Source organism: Perognathus longimembris, chromosome 2, assembly GCF_023159225.1.
Source record: "Perognathus longimembris pacificus isolate PPM17 chromosome 2, ASM2315922v1, whole genome shotgun sequence".
Taxonomy (NCBI): Eukaryota; Metazoa; Chordata; class Mammalia; order Rodentia; family Heteromyidae; genus Perognathus; species Perognathus longimembris.
The window spans coordinates 141,788,164-141,810,432 of NC_063162.1; the positions used below are offsets into that span (position 1 = coordinate 141,788,164).

Sequence of the window (22,269 nt, forward strand, 5' to 3'; positions counted from 1 at the left end):
CTTCTTTTTGCTCAAGGCTAGCACTCTGCCACTTGAACCACAGTGCCACTGGCCTTTTTCTATATATGTGGTGCTGAGGAATCAAACCCAGGGCTTCATGTATACAAGGCAAGCACTCTACCATTAGGCCATATTCCCAGCCGTATCCTTATTCTTTATTTCTTCTGGACATGTGGTACCAGCAAAGTACTGGAACTCTGGCTTAGTTGGGAAGGAAAAGAAAACACACATACCAGATATTAAATTTGGTGTGATGGATGTGCTAGGAGACCTTGCTCACGAGCTGCTAAAAGCACAAGCTAAACACAGCAGGAATGGGAATGGATGGCTCTTATAAACTACAAGGAGCAGGGTGAAAGGTCACTGAAGGGGATATCAGCATTGGGGTCAGGGGTGGCTGACTGCAGACGCCAGCAGCTCTGAGAAGAACCAGACTCGCAGTAATGTAACACAAGGGCCCATCCAGAGAAGGGAGAAGGGAACCTACTCCTTAAAGCGCCTCAGCAACACAGAAGGGGTGACATTGTCCAACAAGAAATGTACCCTTCCCTTGACATATGTAACTATAACCCCTCTATACAAGACCTTTGTAATAACAGTAAAAGTATTCTAAGTAAATAAATAAATAAGAAAAAAAAAAGAGACAAATCTTTTTGTTTCAAAGTAGCAAATAGTCTTACAAAAAGCAGAGAAGCCGGGAGTGTGACTTTTGACAATGGGGAATTCAAAGTGCGCCTCCTTCTGGCAGAAGGCTGTACTGCACCAACCTCTTTCTTGGTGGGGAAGAAAATGCAGGGCAGTTGAACGAATGACCACTGTCTAAGCTCAAGGGCTTCAGAAAGAAGTGTCACAGCAGCAAGACGCGCAGACAGATGTGGTTCAGTTTCCCACAAGCTCACTGACAACTTCCCAAGGTGGGAGCCCTACCATTCTATTAAAAAACAACAACTATCTATGGCTGGAAAGTTCTAGAAACAATTCAAAGCTACCACAAAAGGGTAGTGACGGGACACCAAGGTACAAAAGTAAAAAAATAAAAAAGAAAGAAAGAAATTAAACACCTTCCTCTGAAGATGAGCCATCAAAGACAACTTCTAACTCAGTGGAGGAATGAGAATACAAACACAGAGAGAAGAATGAGAGGCTTCCTTCACGGCCCCTGAGACGCACGTCACTTCCAGATGGTTTTGAGAATGGCACTCCTGCAACTTCTGTGAATGGTCGTTGCATCTTCACACGGCCCTGAGATGGGCATTGCCAGCCTCGCTCGGGTCTTCTATGGCTTTGCTCCGGTTTGTCTTATCGGAGACGTTTCCCCACAGTTCTGCACTGTGTGTGACTCCAGAAGGGCCGGCACCGCTCATGCATTTTTCACCTTCTCCTCTCCCCTTTCGCTTGGCCTACTCATGAAAGGGTAAATTGGAATTGATTTCACTGCAAAGGCACTTGAGATACATACGTGTTTCTATCTGTCTAGATATCTATGAAATAGACTGGTATCCATCTATACAGATATGGATATGATAATGTGTCTAGATAAGATAGATAAGATAGATCCAATTTCTTCTGTCTCCTTCTGTCTCCAGCCACATGATCAAGTATTCCAATCTTTCGTGAACATAGAAGGCCACCTTTATTGGCATCAAGTGTCTCTTGCCTTGCACAGCACAGATGTGTCGCGCATGGACACACACTGCGAGGTGGACAGTCTTTTGCCTGAGGCCGCCCTGTATGTTTTTGGTTTGTGGTTTTTTGTTTTTTTTGTTTTTTTTTTTACCACAACCTGGACTCGTTTTTCCTTTCCAGGAGCTATGTCATTGCTCCCCAGCAACCAGCCTCCTTAAAGGAAGCTTACCCCAAAAGAGTGAGCCACCTGGGATCGTAGCCCAGCCCAACCACATACTGGCTGCACGAGGGAGACAAGTCACTTCATCTTGTCTTCCCCCATCTGGAACGAAGAGTAACAGTGGCTGCCTCTTAATAACGCAGAGACATTGCTTAGCATGGGCCTGGTAAATCGCAAGAGCAAATTGACACTAGCTATGATGCTCTCACTCTGTCTTTTTCCTCCTTCCTCTTTCCTTGATCAATAAAGGTCATTTCCTAGGAGCAGGAAGACCCTCTTCTGTTGTCCTACTTCAAGGACAAATGGAGCCTTAAATGTGGATATCCATTCCACCTTTGGCTGTCATCAAGCCAAGAAGCTTTTCTGTTGCAGATGATGAACAACAATAAAAGCCAGGCTGTCCAGAGAGCCAGGGCTCTACTGTTAAAAAGCAAATGAAAGTGAATCTGCTATAATATAGCAGGAGAAAACAAAAGAAAACAACAACAACAAAAAACTCTTGGGCTATCGTCTGTGTCTTTGTCCTTATAAGAACTGTATAAAAAGAACTTTGGCCCTAACGTTGTTCTTGGGAGTCTTGTCCCCATCTGGGTGGTGAGAAGCCCCCTCTACCACAAGTCGAGGCAGGGCTGGGAATATGGCCGAGTGGTAAAAGTGCTCGCCTCATAAACATGAAGCCCTGGGTTCGATTCCTCAGCACCACATATATAGAAAAAGCTGGAAGGGGCGCTGTGGCTCAAGTGGTAGAGTGCTAGCCTTGAGCAAAAAGAAGCCAGGGACAGTGCTCAGGCCCTGAGTTCAAGCCCCAGGACTGGCAAAAAAAAAACCCAAACTAACCAAACACAAGTTGAGGCAGCACACTGCAGATATGTGGGCAGATACTCCATTTGGGGTTCAGTATCCCCGAAATATCTCCACCACTCACCCCGAAGAACCCTTCCAATTGAATCATTTAGTTCAGTGAAACACACAGAACTTGGCACCTTTTCTGCCAGAACTGAAGAAAGTTATCCTGATGAGACCACATCGCTGTAGCCCGCAGACTTCTCTCCTCCCTTCATTAGGAAAAGCAGGGCTGACAGATTTAGAACGCCAGGCCCTCGCCAGGCGCCCGGCAGCCAGCTGGCCGATGCTGCCACCACCTGTCCGCTCTCGACTCTTGCTGGCTGACTGCACAATGTTTCCCTTCTGCAGTGTACTAGCATTAGATGAGGCAGAGGGGGGCAGGTACTTGCTTCCAACCCAACAGACATTGCCCTGTATCCTGCAGCAATGTGAAGGACAGGCACACTGAAATCAGCGTACAAGGACAACGTCCCTCAACCTTGAAAGAAGAGCAAGGCAACAGTTCTAGGATATGAAAAATACTTTCACCCGGGCCTGGTGGTTCATTCCTATAGCCACAGCTACTCAGGAAGTTAGACCAGAGGCTCCTGGTTCAAAGCCAACCAACGCAGAAAACCCTTCAAGACTCCATTTCCGCTATAGGCATCAAGGAGCCAAGCTGGAGGTAAGACTCAAGTGGCAGAGCACCCACATTGAAGAATCAAGTCCAGCAAGAGTGTAAAGCCCAGAACTCAAGCCCAAGAACCAGAAACAACAGCAACGACAACAAAAAACACTTTCTGTTTAAATTCATATGGTAAAGGGGTATAAAAATCCTCAGCAGATTCAGTCAAAGCTATTCCATCTGTGATTCCTCCTGGAGTCTGTCACCACACTGGCAGAATTCTGACAGCTGAAATGCTCACTAACTAAAGGTTGACTACCTTATCCCAAATATATACCTGACAGCCTCAAGAATTATACTCTACTTGCCTAAGGCCAGTAGGTTTTCCTCATAAGTCGATTGGACTGCCTCTTCTTTATGTAAATTCTGCCTTTAGCTAGGTTCAGTGGCTCAAATCTCTAATCCTAGATTGAAATTGTGGAATCACGGTTCAAGGCCAGCCAGGAAAAAAGAAAAATCACAAGACACCATGTCAACCAATAGCTGGGGGTGGCAGTATAAACCTGTCCTTTTTTTTTTTTTTCTGGTCCTGGGCCTTGAGCTCTAGGCCTGGGTACTGTCCCTAAACTCCTTTTGCTCAAGACTAGTACTTTACTACTTGAGCTACAGTACCACTTCCAGCTTTTTCTGTGATTAATTAGAGATAAAGAGTCTCACAGACTTTCCTGCCCACTCTGGCTTCAAACTGTGATCCTCTGACCTCAGCCTCCTTAGTAGCTAGGATTATAGGCATGAGCCACTGGCCTCCAGCCATACTTGACCTATTGAGTAACCCAGAGAAGCATAAGTGGGAGAGCTATGTCCCAGGACAGCTGAGACATTCAGTCAGACCTTACCTTGAAAACTGCCAAGTCAAAAAGGAGCAGGGGGTTCAACTTACACGGTAGAGCACCTGCCTAGCGAGTACAAGATTCTGGTGGTTTCAATCCAGTCTCTCTTCTCTCTGTCTGTCTGTCTGTCTGTCTGTCTGTCTGTCTCTCTCTCTCTCTCTCTCTCTTTCACACACACACACACACACACACACACACACACACACACACACACTAATAAATAAAAAGTCTACTCCCACCAAGATCCCAAGTGGATCTGGCCTTGAGGAATTCATTGGAATGGTACCAATTTCACTCCTCATTCTGAGGTCTTTCCTAGATACTCCATGGAAACTCCTTTATCCAGGCCATCATGCACTTCCTCGCCTCCAAATTCATGCAACTTCTTCATTCTTTCTTAAAATTCATTGCCTCTCTTTGTGTGTCTCTATGTCTTTCATTCTGTCTTGCTTTTTCTTTCTTTCTCTGTCTCTCTCAGTTGGTTGTTTTTGGTTTGTTTTTTTTTTCAGTCTTCTTGACAAAACAAACTACTAGTTGCTCCTCTAGTCTCTTCTTTTCCTTTTTCTTATTGGACTTTGGCTGGAATTCCGTCACTAGATGTCCCTGTCATCTCTAACCTTTATGTTTAGAGTTCCCATGTTTGGAAACACATACTCACTTGGCAGATAAGACAACGGCTGGCACCACTTCTTCCACGCCTTTGCTGAGAGGAGAGAGGGGAGGGCGTGGAGAAGGGAGGAGCCTGGTGGGGGTTGAAATGGAGGGGGCTGACCGAGAGGAACACTGGGGGCAGTGATGAAGCTCACGATGAAATGGTTGCTGGTGTTCATTTGAGTTAAGAAAGAGGAAGAGCTCTGACTTCGGGACACTGGATATACTTTCACCTGTCCCCTGCTGACACGGACATTTCCAGGGGAAAGAAGCAGGTAGGAGGCCAAAGTCATAGGATGGCGAGTGGATTCAAAGCTAAGAAAGTGAGGTGCCATAAAGATTCGCAACAGGTGCATTTTTCAGGAAAGGTAACACCTCTGGGAGACGGTCGACTGGGGAAGAATAGAAAGCATTCATCCCCACAGGATTTATCCAGAGATCATTAAACAGAGAAATGGGGAAATACTGCAAAAGTGTTAGGGCTCAGAAAGTGATAGCCAAGGCTTGGTAGATGGGCACAATGAGTACTATGAACGGAAGGGGACGGGAGCAGCCTTCGAAGCAAAGGCGGTGAGTCTCTCACTTTCTCTTAGATTCTTAGGCCCTCCTACATTGAGTCACAGAAATGAAAATTTCCCTTCCCCAAGACAGCCTATAGAAATGAGGACCCTTGTCCATGAAAGCTTACCATAAAGCTTTAATAAAAAGTACGCTAACCTTCCTCATGGCCATGATGAATGATGGCCATGATAAATACTGGCCATTGTGTGGCCATAATGAATTCCCTGACCTACTTTGCCTGATGGTAGATTATAGGACCCTCCCTCCACAGGAAGTCTTGCCCCACACCTGGGAGGAAGAAATGCTGCACAGAAAAGTCTTTACCCAAGGCCTTGCTGAGCCCCCCCTTCCATCCAATAATCCACAATCACCACTTTATGTCCAACCACATGCCCCGAGCACAAAGCAAGTGCTTTCCCCTGCATCTTTGTGTCTTCCATCTGAAGGACCTTTTGTCACATACAACTTTGGATTCAACAAGTGTGTTTTATTCTCTCATGGACCAATAGCTTGTTAGTGGACTCTCGGCCATGATGTCTTTGATGTGGAGAAGACAAATTCCTCCTTTTCATACCCGCACTCACTTATCCCTAAATATCTCATCCTAGGATACTGCAACCACTGGAAACACAACTGGCACTGAGTGGGGAGAATTCCATGGTCAAGGATATCTCACAAAACATGAGCTTAGAGTTGAGTAGGTATGCTGCTATTTTGTAAGACACTATAATGATTTTCATCGGCCTATCATTTGCATTATGGATCTTGAGGAGTGGTAAATACTGTTTTCCCAAGTGAAAAATGTTTTTCCTCTCCACTAAATGTGTGAGGACCAATGGAATCACTGTGCTACTTCATTCCACGGCATTTAATGGTATATAACGTGTAGCACATGCTGTAGTAAGTGCTTTCATGCTAGGAGAGAAAATTAGAGAGGAGATGTTGTTGCTGCCTTGGAGAATGAAACATTCTAATTAGGGAGATTAAAAGAAAAAACTCTAAAAGAGCCCATAATGCAATCCTAGATGCTAAGCAATTAGCCTCCAAGTCCAAAAGGAAAAGGCAAATCTATCTTGATTCTTCATTCTTTATCTTTCCTAAAAATACCAACAAAATGCAAACCAAATGGGGACATGATGGCAACACAGTAAAAGAGAAGGGAAGCAAAGGTCAAAGATGGTAAACTTCCATAAAATCCCTTCCCCGTGTTTTCTTTAAAATGTACACAAATGAGAGCAACGAATAATCTCTTAGGCAAACCCACCTGAGTCAATACTTGGAATTTTAGTTCCACTAAAAAAAAAAACAAACCCAGTTCTCTCATTCTAGTATACCCACATATTTCTCCTACCTAAAAGTGACTGATTATTAAGACTAAATGGAAAATCAGGCAGCAGTGACTCCTGCCTGCAATCCTAGCTACTCAGGAGGCTGAGATCTGAGGATCACAGTTCAAAGCTAACCTGGGTAGGAAAGTCTGTCAGACTCTTCAATTAAACACAGAGGGGGTAGTGGGGAGGAGTAGGAGAGAGAGGGAGGGAGGGAGAGGAAGAGAAGTGGCACTGTGGCTCAAGTGGTAAAGTGCTAACCTTGAGCAAAGAAGCCCAGGGACAACATCTAGGCCCTGAGTTTAAGCTTCAGGACCAGAGCCACCCACCTTCCAAAAAAAAAAAAAGAATAAATAAGAGTCATAAGACAGTAGTTGATGAACATCCCTGAGTGACTGTGTCCCCACACACTCACTAATTTGAACAGTTATACATACATCTAAATGCCTTCTTAAGAGCTAAGAATTCCATGAAGAGGCCATAGTGCCTGGTTTTTAATAATAGTAAGAACGATGCACTGAAGAAGGAAGAAAGGGAAGAATTGTCTGCATTAACTCTAAGCAACACAGGGGAAAAGAACTTCCCCCTGGGGGAGAAGTAGGAATTAAGTCCAGACCTTAGACATGAAACCAAGTGTCAGGCTTGCCAGAGTAAAACTAGGTGCTAAATAGAGACACAGCCCCTCACCCACACCCCACCTCTTCCCCAGATCAACATCCATGCACCATGCCACTGAACTGCCTAAGCCCCAATGGACAGACCCCACTAGCCTTTCCCCCCAGCCTCTGGTAGCAGACAGTGGGCAAGGCTCTCCTGCTAGCATAGGATGTGTCTTGGAGCTCAGATCTAGGCTGGCCTTGCTGAAAACCAGAATGAAAAGAAACCAAGAGATGGCTAACCAAGCCTTCTTGCTTAGAGCCTCTGTCCCTACCCTGGCCGCTGACACAGACCTGTATGCCAGCAGGACAGGCTCAAGATTGGGTCTGCATTACCGCCAGCCCTAAAGTGGGTCTCAGCCGCTCTCCCTGGGAGCCTCAGGTGTCACTGGTGGCCAAAGCCATGTCTTCCACACCCAACCTCTCACTTGTCACCTGTGGCGTGGGAGTGAGTGTACCCCTGAGATGGTGCAGGTCCTTGCTATTGGAGAAGTCAGAAATGAGGCAGCTGGCTAGGAGCAGTGGAAGGCAACTTTGCCAGCACTAACCCCATCTGAGGCAGCACCACGTGGAACAAGGCTCCATTTTCTGAGAGTGAAACGGAGTTGGCGAGAACTCTGCCTTGAAACTCAGCAAAACCGAACACACGCTACTGATGGTGGACAAACCATACCTATCTCTGCTTCCATGTGTCTGTTTTTAAAAGCATTAACAGAAAAGAATGGAGATACAGCAGTTTATATTTTTGAAAGAATATGGCCACCCACGAAAATCTTCCTTTCAATGAAGTTTTCACAGCCTCGCTCTATAGACCAAAGCAACTTGAGATAAGGAGTCAGAGTTTAGAAAGGTCAAGTGCACTCAAAGTATCACATAGTCCCTTCTCATCTTCACAGGCTGTGATTCTCGGGAGAGAGGCCTGGTAAAACTGGACTTAAGAAAGAAAACGGTCACAAAAATAATTAATAATAGTAGTAGTAGTAGTAATTTAAAACTAGAAAAAATAAGGTAGAAAACTGGATTATCTTTCAAAGACCTACCGTTCCATCTCCACCGCAGGCCAGAATTCGTAGATTTGGGACTTTCCTATACAACTCAAGCCTATAAAGGAAACAGAAGGCAAGGTCAATGGAAGAAGCCATTGTCACTTCCTTGGGCAGAGAGAAAACACAACATGACTCAGAGAAGGCTGGTGTCCACTGGAAAGGGATTTCCTGAGGATGATGGCACCAGAAGAACCCGTCTCCATGGAAACACGGGAGACCCCAGTCCATCTGCCTCAAGACAAGTGGTGAAGATTATTTTTTTAAGATGGCCAACATTAGAGTGGAATTGAGGTGCCCTGAAATCTTTAATTTTCGTAATTCCAGTCCTCATGCCAACATGCATTTATTTTTCTTTTTAGTTCTTTTACTTCTTGTCTTTGTTTTCTTTTCCCCTCATTACCTCCTTTCCTTTCTTAGAGAAAACACCACTAGTTGGTTATCAGTCATCTTTTGTGCCTCCTCTGTCTATTCTATTAGGTCCTCCTGAATCTGTTCATTTTTCCAAACCCATACTCTGCTATCAATTCTCATCTTTCTCTATCCACAACACTCAGACGACTGTCCTTCAACTACCTCTTTGTCCAAGTAAGGAGATATACAAATTATTCTCTGAGTCTGTCTGCTGGAGGCTTGATCATTTTATCTTTCTGTCTCTCAAGGAAACACAGCATGAATATTTATACTCCTTAGAGGATAACCTTCGGCTAAAGTAAGTGGTTAGACTCTGAAAAAATAATCACCAATTTAAATAAAGTGCTATGATTTTTTTTCCTGGAAATATTTTCTCTCCTGTCTTGTTCCCTCTGAAGCATCTACTTAAGGTCTAACTGACATGATAAAAATCTTAGGAAAAGTAAGTCTAAAGATACTAGCCTGAGAAGCAGATTTACCTTAGCACAACTGGACAGGAAAAAAAATAGGCTAACAGCAAACTCTAGTGGCAAAGAAATTTATAGCAGAAAGTTAACTTTCCCAGTTCATGTTCTCCTCTATGCTTAAAAATACACTGCATCCATTTCATACAGGAATACTATTTCTCTGTAAAGCATATAAATGGATACTTCTTTTTCACTTACATATTGCTATTTATTTAAAAAAATAACTCAAATCCCTTATGTGCTACTATTTATTTGCTAGCATCAGAACCATCTCAGTAGACAGATTTACAACAAGATGTCCAACAGCAGAAGTACCCCTGTTCTTTTCCACTGTGCAAGATTCAATTTTCAATACTTGTAACCAAAACAGAGAGTAAGATTTCTGAGAAACTCAGGAAAGGAATGGAACAGAAATGAAATGTCTGCTCACAGAGGTGTGGAGTCTATAGATATCAATTCATCAATCTCTCTCCAATGAACACACACACAGCCCCCTAAATCAAATGTTAGTGAATAAGTATGCCTGCCCCACCCAAGATACACTTATATTCCCATTAATGTGCCTCTGCAAAATTGCACATTTTTTTTGTAAATAGAAGCAATGTAATTGGAAGCCATACACTGAGAAGCACAAACACACTAGCAGTGCACCCTCAGTTAACAAGGGGGCAGACAGTGTCTTGAAGGAAACATGCCTGAAGTCAAATAGTAGGGCTCATTAGATAAAGTTTCAAAAGAAGGAAAGCACAAAAATATGGAAAGAAGATAAGAGATGAGCAGAAAAATTTCGGCAGGTAGTCAGAAAAGGGAGCGAGCCCAAGCCATAAAGTCCTCACTTGCTCAAAATTCTGACGGATCATAGAGGGTATTTCCAGACTTACGCATCTTTTGGCCCTTCCTGAGAGAGATCAAAGACTTGTCGCGGGTTCAAGTACCACATGAACATCTGCAGGACTTTGGTTCCCTGTAAAGGAAAAGAAAATTGACAATAATAGGAGAAAGTTTTCTGCATTAAAAAAAAAATAGAAACGAATTCATTGTATCTAAAATAATATATAATTATAAACCGAATTGAAATGTAGTTAACGTCATGATCTTGGGTCTTAGACTGAGTGAATGTCTGGTGAGATGAAAGCCCTTATTCTCCCATAATGCCAGGCCAATTTCTTCATGTCATGAAGCACAAGCTCTCTTCCGTTAGTATGGAGATCTGAGTATCTCCCCCTTACGCCTGTTACAAGGATTGCCTGCTCTGATGTTTGGAGACCACAGCACTATGCTTCACATCTAATGGATGTTTAATGAATATTATCTATCCATTATGACTTAATGAGTGAAAAAAAACATATAGGGCAGCCATGAACCATACAGCTTCTCATTGATTATTACACTGTAATGCAGATGGTGTCCATCTGTGTAATATGTCCAATGAGCAATGTTGTTACACATGATTTTATTACAATAATTTTCTACCTGAAGCAAAAGTATAACCAGAAGTATGTATTTCCATATGCATGCTACTCATTTCATCTTTTCCATGACATATAAAACTTGGCCTCATTTGTAACACCGTAGTCTACTTTGACACTGTTTGCCCGCTTGTCTATTTGCCAGTATCAACTTCAATTCAAGCCTTCTCTCTCACTCATGAACATTTGTGGAGCCTTTGAGGAAACGGTGACACTCAGCAATGACCATCATGAACACAAGGTATTCTGGGATTTACCAGGTGGACTGAGCATAAAGACATGAACAGAGTCTCCTATGTTGACTGGTACCAAAACAACTTCAACACTGATTTTTAAAAAGCCGCTCATTTGATCAAACCAGCTAAGGTGTAAAAAGTTAGCAGAGTCTGTCACCTATGAAGTTATACCTTCAGTAGCCATCGTGACTGCTCTTTCCTAGAATCTCCTGAAGCTTGCCATATTGAAGGGTCATATTTAAGGGTCGGCCTGGTGTCGTAGAAATACCCTGAGGCCTGAGTCAGGGCTTGGGAGTTCTTACTGGGTCGTCAGGGGCACCTCACGTCTGGCAGAAGTGCAGGGCCTGAAGCAGAAGGGTTGCCCTTTCAGGGTGGTTATGGGAGTGCGGTGAATCAGTAATCATTATGACGCTAGCACAGTAAGTGGCACAAGGAGCCTGGTAGGTGTTCGTTCCTTGCTCTTTGCTCTTTGTTCATCTATTCGGCAATCCCCCTGCGTGCTGTGAAGGCTACCGCATGGTAATAATTATCCCATTGCGGGGCCCATTGTGGGAGGCCAAGGCAGGTCTTTGTTCCACACATCATCCAAACCTATAATCTACAAGCTCTGCCTCATAGTGTGCTTGCTATTATTTGGGGGATAACACTCTACTCTTAATTATCATAGCCGGTCCTCCGTTACACCAAATGACATATTTTGCTTCCTGTCATATACAAACACAGATTTAGAGACACTATCCCACTAAGTACTCAATTATCTTCTTTCGTCCCATGCTGGGCCCTGCTACCAAGTGGGTGCAGGGAGCTTTCAGTAATGTTTCCTGTTCAATCGGTAAGCTAAGTCATTTTAATGACCAGTCAACTTAAAGAACCTATCCAACTGACTTGCTGGGAAATTAATTTTTCAGTTGTAGATTCCCAGGGTCCCGTGTGAATGGTGCATGTTAATTATGATTCCTTTCCACTCTGCTGTGGCAGCATGCATGTCGCCATTTGAGCATCTCCTTCCTTCTCTGAACACTCTGAGAGGTAATTAACTCCTTTCAAAAACATACAAAAATAAAAGGCATTAAGAGATTATTTTTCCCAGCCTAAAAGATTGGAACGGTTGCATGGTTTCAATCTTGCTCATATTCAGCTCCTGTGAATTGCACAGCATGGTCTCGTATCTCCTTTTGAGGGAGGGTTGGTATCAGAGCTTGGGAGATCATCCACCGCACACGTCCCTGGGCAGTGCCATCCCTAGACTTGAGACCCCTGGTCTTGGTTAGGAATAACCTACACAGCTGGGCAGAGTCATCCATCCGAACTGATACCCAGGCATGATACAATCCCTTTCTTTAAAAGAGTACTCGTCTCTCCCAAACATGGCATTCACTTGGAATATTACACATTTAAATGAAAGCATTTTTAAAGCAATCCTAGTGGGTAGAAGAAGAAAAAAGTCTAACTCCCACATTTAAGTAAGTTCCATTCACCCTGCCACTTACCGCTAGGATAAACGACTTTAGGTCTTTCATAGAAGTCATTAGCTAGAACGGAGAGGCCTGGAAGTTACTTCACGGAGGAAAGGGTGATTTCTTCCCTTTCTCAATGGCAGGAGGAAATCTACTCAGCTGCAGACAACTGTCCCTCACCAGCAAGTCTCAAGCACTCTCCTACTCACCGCCTGCTACGCACCCAAGGCTGAAGATCCAGCTTCAGTCCAAGAGTGTGCTTGTCTGTACGTGAAAATTCTAATGTATGTTGGAGGCGTAAGATCTCAGTGACCACAGAATGTTATTTTTCAGACATATTACAATCCTTAGGAAGGAAGAAACAGCTATCTCTCTAGCTCGGGCTATGGAAGGGTGGGAAGCTCTAGAGGAGGACGTGACTTTCTGAAGAGATGTTAGAGAGGAAGAAGAGCAAGACTCATTCATCCCTGCACCAGCACCCAGAGTTTCAGGAGGGAGAATGGGAAGATGACCCAGACAGAGATCATCTTGCTCTCAGAAGCAAGTTCCACCTGTGAGTCTTCAAGGAAAAGGTAATGATGACTGCAGGCCGTGGAGAAGCAATGACAAAGAGGTTCACAGGGCCTGAGCACCTTCCTCCGAGTACTGCTAGATCATTCAGCTGGATCCTGAAGCCCTGGTTCATAGTGAAGCAGGATAAACTAGGGAAAATGACGAATAGTCAGCTTACACCAAATACAGGAAATATTTCTTTATGCGCTTCCCTTAAGATTAAGGGAGCAAAAATCATTTTAGGGGAAACGAAGCAGGATCACTTAAGGAAACTGAAGCCTGGTGAAGGCAACTCAGAAATATGGTATTTAGAAACACAGAAGTGCCATCTTCGCTTTATCTACAGGCGCACGGGATGCATGCCTTCCTGAGGGATACATTCCTTACCCCACCAAGTAGCACTTGTCTGACAAGATGTATGCCTTCCTGAGAAAAATGCTTCCCCAAACTTATGCCACCTGCCCCAAAATGCACCTCCTGATCTCAGGGTTACGATCTGTTTTATGGCAGGATTCATTCTTACCTGGGAACTCGGAAAGTAACACCAGGTGTGATCAGAGCAAAGACAAAACACCTCTCTTTACATAACTTTGAAGCCAGACCCACTGCCTTGACTGTATAAATACCCCCAATAGACCACGGAGACGTGTGTCTTTCTCTGGGTCTGTCTCTCTCTTGATGTGTGTCTCTGTTTCTACCACTCCATGACAGCACCCATGTTCTCTTACAGTGTGCCCCTGCCCTTCCGTGTGTCTGTCTGCTTTTTGTCTGTTTGTCTGATTCCCTGCTTGTTTATTTGCTTAATAAAGTTCCACCAAGTTTTCTTCCCATCTTGACTTGTCCAGAAATTCTTATCCCGCAATCAAAGTCAAGGACCCTAAGTGAAGAGTTCCTACATTTAAAGGGAAGCTTCACTAAACCACACCTCCCAGGGACAATACCATGCAGGCATGTGCTAGGTCATGCTAAAATACAACTGTCCAGAAAATAAGCAAGTTGGAGTAATAGTATTAGTGGAAGAGCTTAAGGAGTAAGATCTATATAATTCCCTAAAAAACTATCACTTCAGTATGTATGGGTTAAGCTCCTGCTCTGTGCCTATGTATGTACTCAGAAGCTCAGAATCTACCAGGAAGAGACTATATAAGGTACATTAGTTCCCTGAAATTCTCTGCCAGAGACAGCCATGGGAAGCCTACGTGCTCAGAGGAGTTCTGACCTAAGTGCAAGTCTGGAGCGCTGATAAATGTTAAGCATCTCTGTCTAGATGAAGCAAAGGAACAGGTTGTAGGTGAAGGCAGAAGAGGTGTGAATGAGCCAATACAGTACATACCGCATAAAAAACTACAGTCTGTAATGGTTTATGAGCTCTGACACAGGAAGAGATGGGAGACCAAATAGCGAAAGTGAGTTGTAGACCAAGCTGTGCATGCAGAAGAAGGCTGAGAGGCCATGTCTCAAAAACTGAAAGATAGATCAATTGATTGATTGATTGATAGGCGTTAGATGGATAGATAGATAGATAGATAGATAGAGGGAAATTTGGAGTAAACTCTGTCTTCCACCTCTGTCTCTCTTCCACAAAGAATCATTCAAACCTGATTTTCATTTTATTTGGCAGACGTTGTGGGGATCGAACGCAAGGCTTCACACAGGCTAGGTAAGGACTTGAATCCTGCTCCTCATCCCTAAAGCGGTATTTTAATCAGCGATACCAGTGCCTGATCCCTCACATAATTCGTAATAAATAAATGATCCTGACAGATACAGCAGCACAACCCATGTTTAGTGTCCTCTCAAGACACCAGGGCCATCTCTCCCTTGTGAATGCTAAAAAAGGAGACCACCATGGTTATGTGTAAAAGAAATGAATTGCTAAGAATTACCTTTAAAAAGCACTGTTTCAAAGAAAGGGATACAAGTCATCTTTGCATATGTTTATCTCAATATTTCCTTCAAGATATTGAAAGTTTCCTGTTACAAAATAGACGAAGGGGAAGAAAGCTGCAGGTATTTTTCTTACCAGTAGATGGCGATATGATCCAGTGATCAGGAAAACAAGACTTTGATGCTTAAGTTTCCCAGGAGGGATGAAATAGAAATGTGTTCTATCTAAAAGCAGATGAGTAGGTACAACCATAGGAAGGTGATACAAGAACATCATCAATAATAGAAACTACACATACACATAGGGCGTTCAAAGTAGTTACAACTGTGATATATCAATTGTTTCCACAACATGGAGTTCATTTCACTTAGCATCATCTTATGTGTTCATAAGGGTATAGCTATTGGGCCTTGTGATGTTCTGTTATGGCTTGCCTAAACCTGTACTAATTATTCCCAATAAGGGAGGCCATAGAGTCCATGTTTCTTTGGGTCTGGCTCACTTCACTTAGTATGACTTTTTCCAAGTCCTTCCATTTCCGTACAAATGGAACAATGTCATTCTTTCTGATCTTATCCGAGTATATTGGAAACCGTGTTTACTGGTATTGGAAGTAGGAAATTCAAAAGGAATACCAAATTTGAGAGACACAGGGTAAAAAAAGAGAAATAACTACAAAAGCAATACTTGCAAAACTGTTTGGTGTAAGTGAACTGAACACCTGGGGGGGAGGGAGGGAAAAGGGGGGAGGGCGGGGGGCATGAGGGACAAGGTAACAAACAGTACAAGAAATGTATCCAATGCCAACGTATGAAACTGTAACCTCTCTGTACATCAGTTTGATAATAAAAATTTGAGAAAAAAAAATAAAAATAAATAAAATTGAATTTTTCCCTTAAAAAAAAATAAATAAATAAAAGCAGATGAGTGAAATAAGCCCATTATTCAGAGGCAAAAAATAATCATTTAATCATATGTACACAAAAATGAAAAATAAAAGGACTGTGCCCAGGAATGCACCTGGGCAAAGTGAGACTCTTATCTCAAAATAAGCAGTAGAAAAGGAGTTGGAGGTGTGGCTCAGCTATAAAGTATCAGATAGCCATTGTGAGGCCTCCTAGTATTACTCAGGAAGGAAGCAATGACTTAGTCTCCATTACCCCAAGCCCAAATCTTCTAAGATCCAAATTTTTAAGACAGACTGAAGATGTAAGAGCCACATATTTAAAACTGCCCTCCACAGACTCACTGATCTTTATCTCATCTCATTTCCAATGCCTTCAGATGCATGTTCCACTCATCACATTGGCCTCAAAATCAATCCGTTTTGCATGAAGGAATTTATTCTTGTACGCTCTTCTATTCATACGGTTCGCCCCCCTCCCCCGCCCCAATTCTTCGCATGCACCATGCACTAGAAGTTAAACATCGCGAGAGGCAACCCCTGACATCCTGGAGCCTGTACCCACACGTGAAGAGCACTTTCGTGGTGGTTCACGGGACACACGTGGGTCTACTGGACAGAATGGAGTCTACTGGAGAGAATGACTAATTGTGAGGAATGGTTAGGAAGAGATGAGCAGGAATTTGCTATGGCGGAGCAGGGAGGGGGAGGGGCACCAGGCTCCCCTCCTCCACATAACCATGTTTGCCTCCCTTCAACTTCACCCACTTTCCTGTCACTGTGTCCTGGTCTCTCTGAGATCATGGCTCCCTTGCAGCCTGACCCTCTCCATTTGGAACTCAGATACAGCATGTGTCACTGAAGTTGTTTTCTCCATTTGCCCTTTCTAGTGCCATTCACAAACAAGATATCCTTAGAAATCCACCGAGGCTCCCTTAACCTGAGCTCTTTTTAGACAGAACCAGGAAGCCACAGCCACTATTCTCTGTCATTAATAACTTACACAGATTGAGACAAAAATGGCCTGAATCTCAAATGGATTGTCAGTTTCTCAAAGCAGGGATAACTTAGATGTGTCCGTGTGCCCTTGGGAAGGGGGAAGGTTAGAGTGATTTAATAAATGTATTTTATGAATGAGCTGTTATGATAAAATATATTCTAGTGTAGTTAGCATGTGATACTCAAGTGGCTGAAATCATGAAGCCGATTGCTTTGCTCTACCCATAGTTTAAAACCATGTCCTTAACCATTGAAAAGACTAGGTATACTCCAGGGCAAATTAAACCTCATCAGTAAGAAATACATTCTCACTATTCCTCTATTAACAGTCCTGGAATCACTGTCATTACATTATGAAGGTCATCATGAAGGTCATCTCTCAGCAACACAAAATTGCACACAATGTTAAAAATAAATCCCTTGCTTATAGCCCATTTACCTGTTCCCTACAATGCTGATAAATATTTGTAATACAAAGGTATTAAGAATTTTGAGTGAAGAGAAGAGGGATGTTTAAGTCATTAATTCTCCTTACAGCCTTATGAAAACTAATACATTCTGGAAAAGACTATTGTCTTTTGTAATAAAATCATTTGAACTTTTGGGTCAATGTAACTCTAAATGTAACTCTAAAAGCCTAAACTCTAAAAGCCTAAATGTAATTCTATTCCAGAAACTATATAGTTTCAGATATCTATTTGTATATTGTTAAGTTTTAAAGGAATCTTGTCTCAAAATATAAACTGTACGCTTAATGTATGGAGAATATAGTTTACATTCAGATGTATGAAGTTAATAGAAAAATAAAGCCCATAGAAGGGTATTAATAAAACCCTGGGATGGAGTTAATAAGAAATCTCAGAAAGTGGGAAGAAAATTAGATGTAAAACAAAGACCTGGATTTCGAAGGGGACAAAAAAATCTATCCTTCTAGAGCATCGTCACTGAAGGTTTGTCACTAAACTTAACTTTTACTAAGTTAATTTAAACTTTCATATTCCCTTACTGCCAACTAAGGTATTAACTATGCTCAAGGATTTGGGCAGGAACCAAATACAATTGTTAGAAGCTGTCAGTTTCTCCAGTCTCAATGGGGTTGTGTTCATGCCTCTGTGACAGAGGAGTCAGAGTTCTCTCTTTCTTCTATGAACAGGGACAAGAGTAGTTGAGCCTAAAGCAAGGCACAAGGGGCTCACACCTGTACTACTAGCTACTTAGGAGGCAAAGATCTGAGGATCACAGTTCGAAGCCATCCCAGATACAAAAATCTGTGAGACTCTTATCTCCACTTAACCACCAAAAATCTAGAAATGGAGCTATAGTGGTAGAGTTCCAACTTTGAGGGAAAAACTAAGGGACAGTGCAGTGCCCAGCCCTGAGTTTAAGCCCCAGTAGCAGCACACACACACACACACACACACACACACACACACACACACACACACACACACAGTAAATCTAAATTACAATGCAAAGGAAAAAAAGATAAGTTGGTAGAGAAATTACTAAGAAATCCGGGTGCTGGTGGCTCACACCTGTAATTCTAGCTACTCAGGAGACTGAGATCTATGGGTCAGGGTTTGAAGCCAGCCCAGGCAGGAAAGGCTGTGAGACTCTTATCTCCAATTAACCACCAGAATGCTAGGAGCAGAACTGTGGCTCCAAGTGATGGAGCTCTAGCCTTGGGCGAAAGAGCTCAGGTCCTGAGTTCAAGTCCCACAACCTCCAAAAAATTACTAAAAGAATCAAGAATCCCTGAAGTATATCACCTAAGAGAACTTCTGAAATGATCTTTCTTGAAATAGCAGGAAAGAAGAGCTAAGTACTTAGGTTTTGGAAGGCCCTCTGGTACTGTTTAACATAGAAATTGAGGGATAAACTGTAGAACCTCTAGGTTTTGTCTTGCCCAGCAGAGCAATCGCCTTTTCAGTGCTCCTAGCAGAGTACCTTCCATCGGTGCCAGGAATTGTGTTTTCAAGAAGTCATCAACTGGTCACACTGTTCAAGGTGACTCACCTGGTTTCCTCCACTCTTGGGGTTCACAAACACAAGCAAAGGTTTCATGAGAGGAGAGGAGATAGGCTTTATCACAAAAGGACGCCCTTTGTTTTCCTGCTGAAAGAAAAAAAAAAAAAAGCAGCACTATTAGCAATAACGCCCATAACAGAATGAAGACAACGCTAAAGCAAAAGAAGAGAGAGCCACCATTACCACCACCACCCCACCCCAACCCCAAAAAAATCTTACAGGGATTGGCAGTACTCAGCTGGCAGGGCCAAATGATGCCTGCAAAATCATTTAGTGCATGATACATATGGCCGTTTCTCCTATGCTTCTCATTGGTTGTCCATGATCCATCTATTAATAATTTTGTATGGTTCCAATGGTGCTTGCTATACAAAAGGCCCTTGGTATTTAAAAAAAAAAAAAGGTTTCCCACCCGTGTAAGGAAATCCATGTAACTTGGAAGAAAAGTATCTCAAGCATACTTTGCTCCAGAGAGTTAGGTCATTCCTTTGACTCTTCTGTGTACTCTAAGAATTCTAGATAATGCTAGTTCTTCTTCTTCCTCCTCCTCCTCATCTTTAAGATAACATTTCCAAAAGGCAAAGGCAAATGCTCTAAGTCCAGAGGGGCAAATGTTGGGTTGATGACCGGTTGATCTAGTTGGTCATCCATCAGCTATTTTAGTTAGTTATTCCGAACAGGACAAACTTAGGTGTGGTTGGAGGGCAGTAAAAAGAACCAAATAGGGGGGTGGGTGATACGCAAGGAACACGCTAAGCCTGGGCAGGCTGCTGGAGCTAGTAGCATGGATTATGGAAACACTTACCTCCGCCCCCCTCTTGCTGGCTTTTCTTTTAAAGCTCGTTCTCTTCTTCTTCCGATTGGAGGCCTTCAGGGAGTTCTGCAGGGAAAGCAGGCGGTGGCTGAGCCCAGCAGCGGGCGGCCTGGACGTGGCCATGCAGAACCAGGTAGGAGCTAAAGGGCGGCACATGCTGTGGAGGCGTGCTGCTCATGCTTTCACACGGCCAAGCCACTCTCATGGGGAAGCCACAGACAGAAACCAGTTGAGTGCTTCAGAGGGAGCGACGGGGCCTCCCCGCCACGTACAGGGCAGGGAGCGAGAGGCCAGCGGCTCTCGTGGACTCACAGGACAACACATTGGTATACCTGCCAACCCTCCCAGTAAAAATGGAAGAATCCCAAATTCTCTGAGGGGCTCCAGTCTCCCGCCCAACCAGGTCCGTCTCCCGCCCAACCAAGTTCAAGTTCAAGTTCATCTCCTGGTATGGAGATCACCTATGTGGAAATGTAAAAGAGGAGGCCATTTTTTTTTCATGTTTTGCTTTTAATTGTCTTTCTTTCTTTTTCATCCTTTTTGTTTTTCCTTTTATAACTTTGTTTTTACTGGTCTAATAAGGTAATGGTAATGAAGCGACTTTTGATTGCCACGGAGCTTCACAGTCTAACTCTATCAGTAGTGATGTCTGACTTTTCAAATGCAGAGCCAGGACTCACCTTGATTTGTTTGTAATAGTGGGTGGCAGTCATATTCCTTTCTTTCTCTACCTTTAAAGGCTCATGGATTTTAAGTCTTTCTACGAGGCTTGATTTTTTTTCTTCTTAGGGAAGTATCTCTAACTTGTTGCAATACAGTGACCTTTAATTACACTTTCTCTTCCTAGGGATTTTTATGGACCACAATTTTGTGACTAATTCAAGCTAGCCATTGACTCCGTATTCGCTATAGATGCTTAGACAGGAACTCATTAAAGAACACTCACAGCTTACTGGTGAAGACAAGACAAAAATCAGGTTTAATTAGAGGACTCAATAATTAATCAGAGTGCATCTTCACAAAGCAAAGGTAGTACTGACCATATAATAGGTGTTTGCCCAAGTTCAAAGCCTGCAATGCAGAATTCTTAACTTAGAAGTTTATATAAGAACACACACTTGCATGGGTTAAGCAGTTAAAAAGTTTTCAACATAACTTGAAGAAATCTGAATATCACATCTTCAATTTCTTAGGAATTTTTTTTTCTTACAGCATTCAATAGTTTCATCTAGATTACATATACTTAAAGTACAAAATTAACAAGATCCCAACTAGTTAGCTTTTCTTTCCTTTTGACTTGGATTTAGACCCCAAACACAAAACTGAAAATTGACTTGTGTTCACCAAGGATGAAGGGAATTTTCAAGATCCTCCGGGTAACCCCAGATTTTCTTCCCCCATCAGATGAAAAGCAAACATTTTCAGAACCTCACATTCTCTCTAGAAAAGAGATCCAGAGCTAGTGATTGCTTTCCACCCCCCGAGAGTCCCCTTCACTCACTGTGGATAACATTCTCCTGAGTTGGATCTCTGTGTTTCTAGACCCTTGGGCTGAATGGACCTTTCTTCATTCATGTGCTTGTTTCTTTTGCATTATGGAAGTGTGTGTTACACATTGACCAATTTCACTCTGTGTTTAAAGGGAAGAAAGATGATCTCAAGTCTCAAAAGTTGAATCAGCCACATGGTCTGAGAAGAAGCCTGTGAAACATCAGGCTGGAAGATGGAGTATCTGTTTGGTGTCCATGATGCTCTCTACCCTTCTCAACCACCACTACACCTTAGCCTCACTCATGGACTTGGGAAAAAGTGTTCAAACCCAGACCCCATCGAGTATGGTTACTTAATCTGTTTGTGGGTAGATCCTAAAAAAAGGATGCTTTTTCCAAACTGAACACAGTACTCTACCATGTAGCACAAGGCTAGGAACTGTGGTTGGAAGGAGAAAAGAGCAAAATGTGCAGACCGTGGTGAAGCAGGGAATGGGGAGGAGAAAGCATGACTCGGTAGATTTGGTACAAATTTTGAATCTCCCTGTTATGAGCTCTATCACCTTGGCCAAGTCTACAAAATCACCTTTTCATTTTGAGATGCAGTGGTAATGCCTTCCACCCAGGACTGCTGCGATGACTAAACGAGGAAAGTACGTGAAGCAACCAGCTCACCATCAGTGCCACGACATGGACTCGAGTGAATGCTAGTTACCTCTTTCACTGCTGTAGAGCCCCAACGCCTAGCACACATGCTTAGTACAGGGAATACGCTGAAATCATTGTTGAAACCAGAGATAAACATAATTAGAGTTCATGGCACTTCCTGGGCCTCTTCTGATTTGAAATGGATGCTCAGAAGTGAGTAATGCTCCGTAACTTCTTTCTAGTTTTAGCTCAGTTCAAGCCAAAAACAACACGGGAGGGCCAAATCCTTGCAAGAATACCCTGTAGACTTCTCTTCTAGACAGGACTCAATAATCAAACTCCAAGACGTAGATCTGTTGGATCGGGCCAAGATCTTAAATAAGTTTTAAAAAAAAAAAAAAAACACGTGTCTGGTCACAGTATTTCAGATGGTTTTGCTGACTAATAAGCACACTTGGGAAACACAGATAAACACATC

The 22,269-nt window shown here is 43.0% G+C and overlaps 1 protein-coding gene and 1 long non-coding RNA gene across 2 annotated transcripts in view; one reads left to right on the forward strand and one right to left on the reverse strand.

Annotated features, from left to right (window-relative positions):
* Positions 1-22,269, reverse strand: part of Dgki (diacylglycerol kinase iota) — a 327,861-nt gene that overhangs the window by 164,414 nt on the left and 141,178 nt on the right. Inside the window, exons 9-12 of the mRNA XM_048340285.1 lie at positions 19,645-19,719; positions 18,828-18,926; positions 10,188-10,270; positions 8,423-8,483 (exon numbers count right to left, since the gene is read on the reverse strand). Coding sequence (XP_048196242.1) covers positions 8,423-8,483; positions 10,188-10,270; positions 18,828-18,926; positions 19,645-19,719 — 318 coding nt within the window. The remainder of the gene's footprint in view (positions 1-8,422; positions 8,484-10,187; positions 10,271-18,827; positions 18,927-19,644; positions 19,720-22,269) is intronic.
* On the forward strand, positions 522-21,077 carry LOC125347187. The gene is made up of 3 exons (XR_007210126.1): positions 522-604; positions 7,266-7,269; positions 21,066-21,077. It is a non-coding gene; the product is annotated as an uncharacterized LOC125347187 (long non-coding RNA).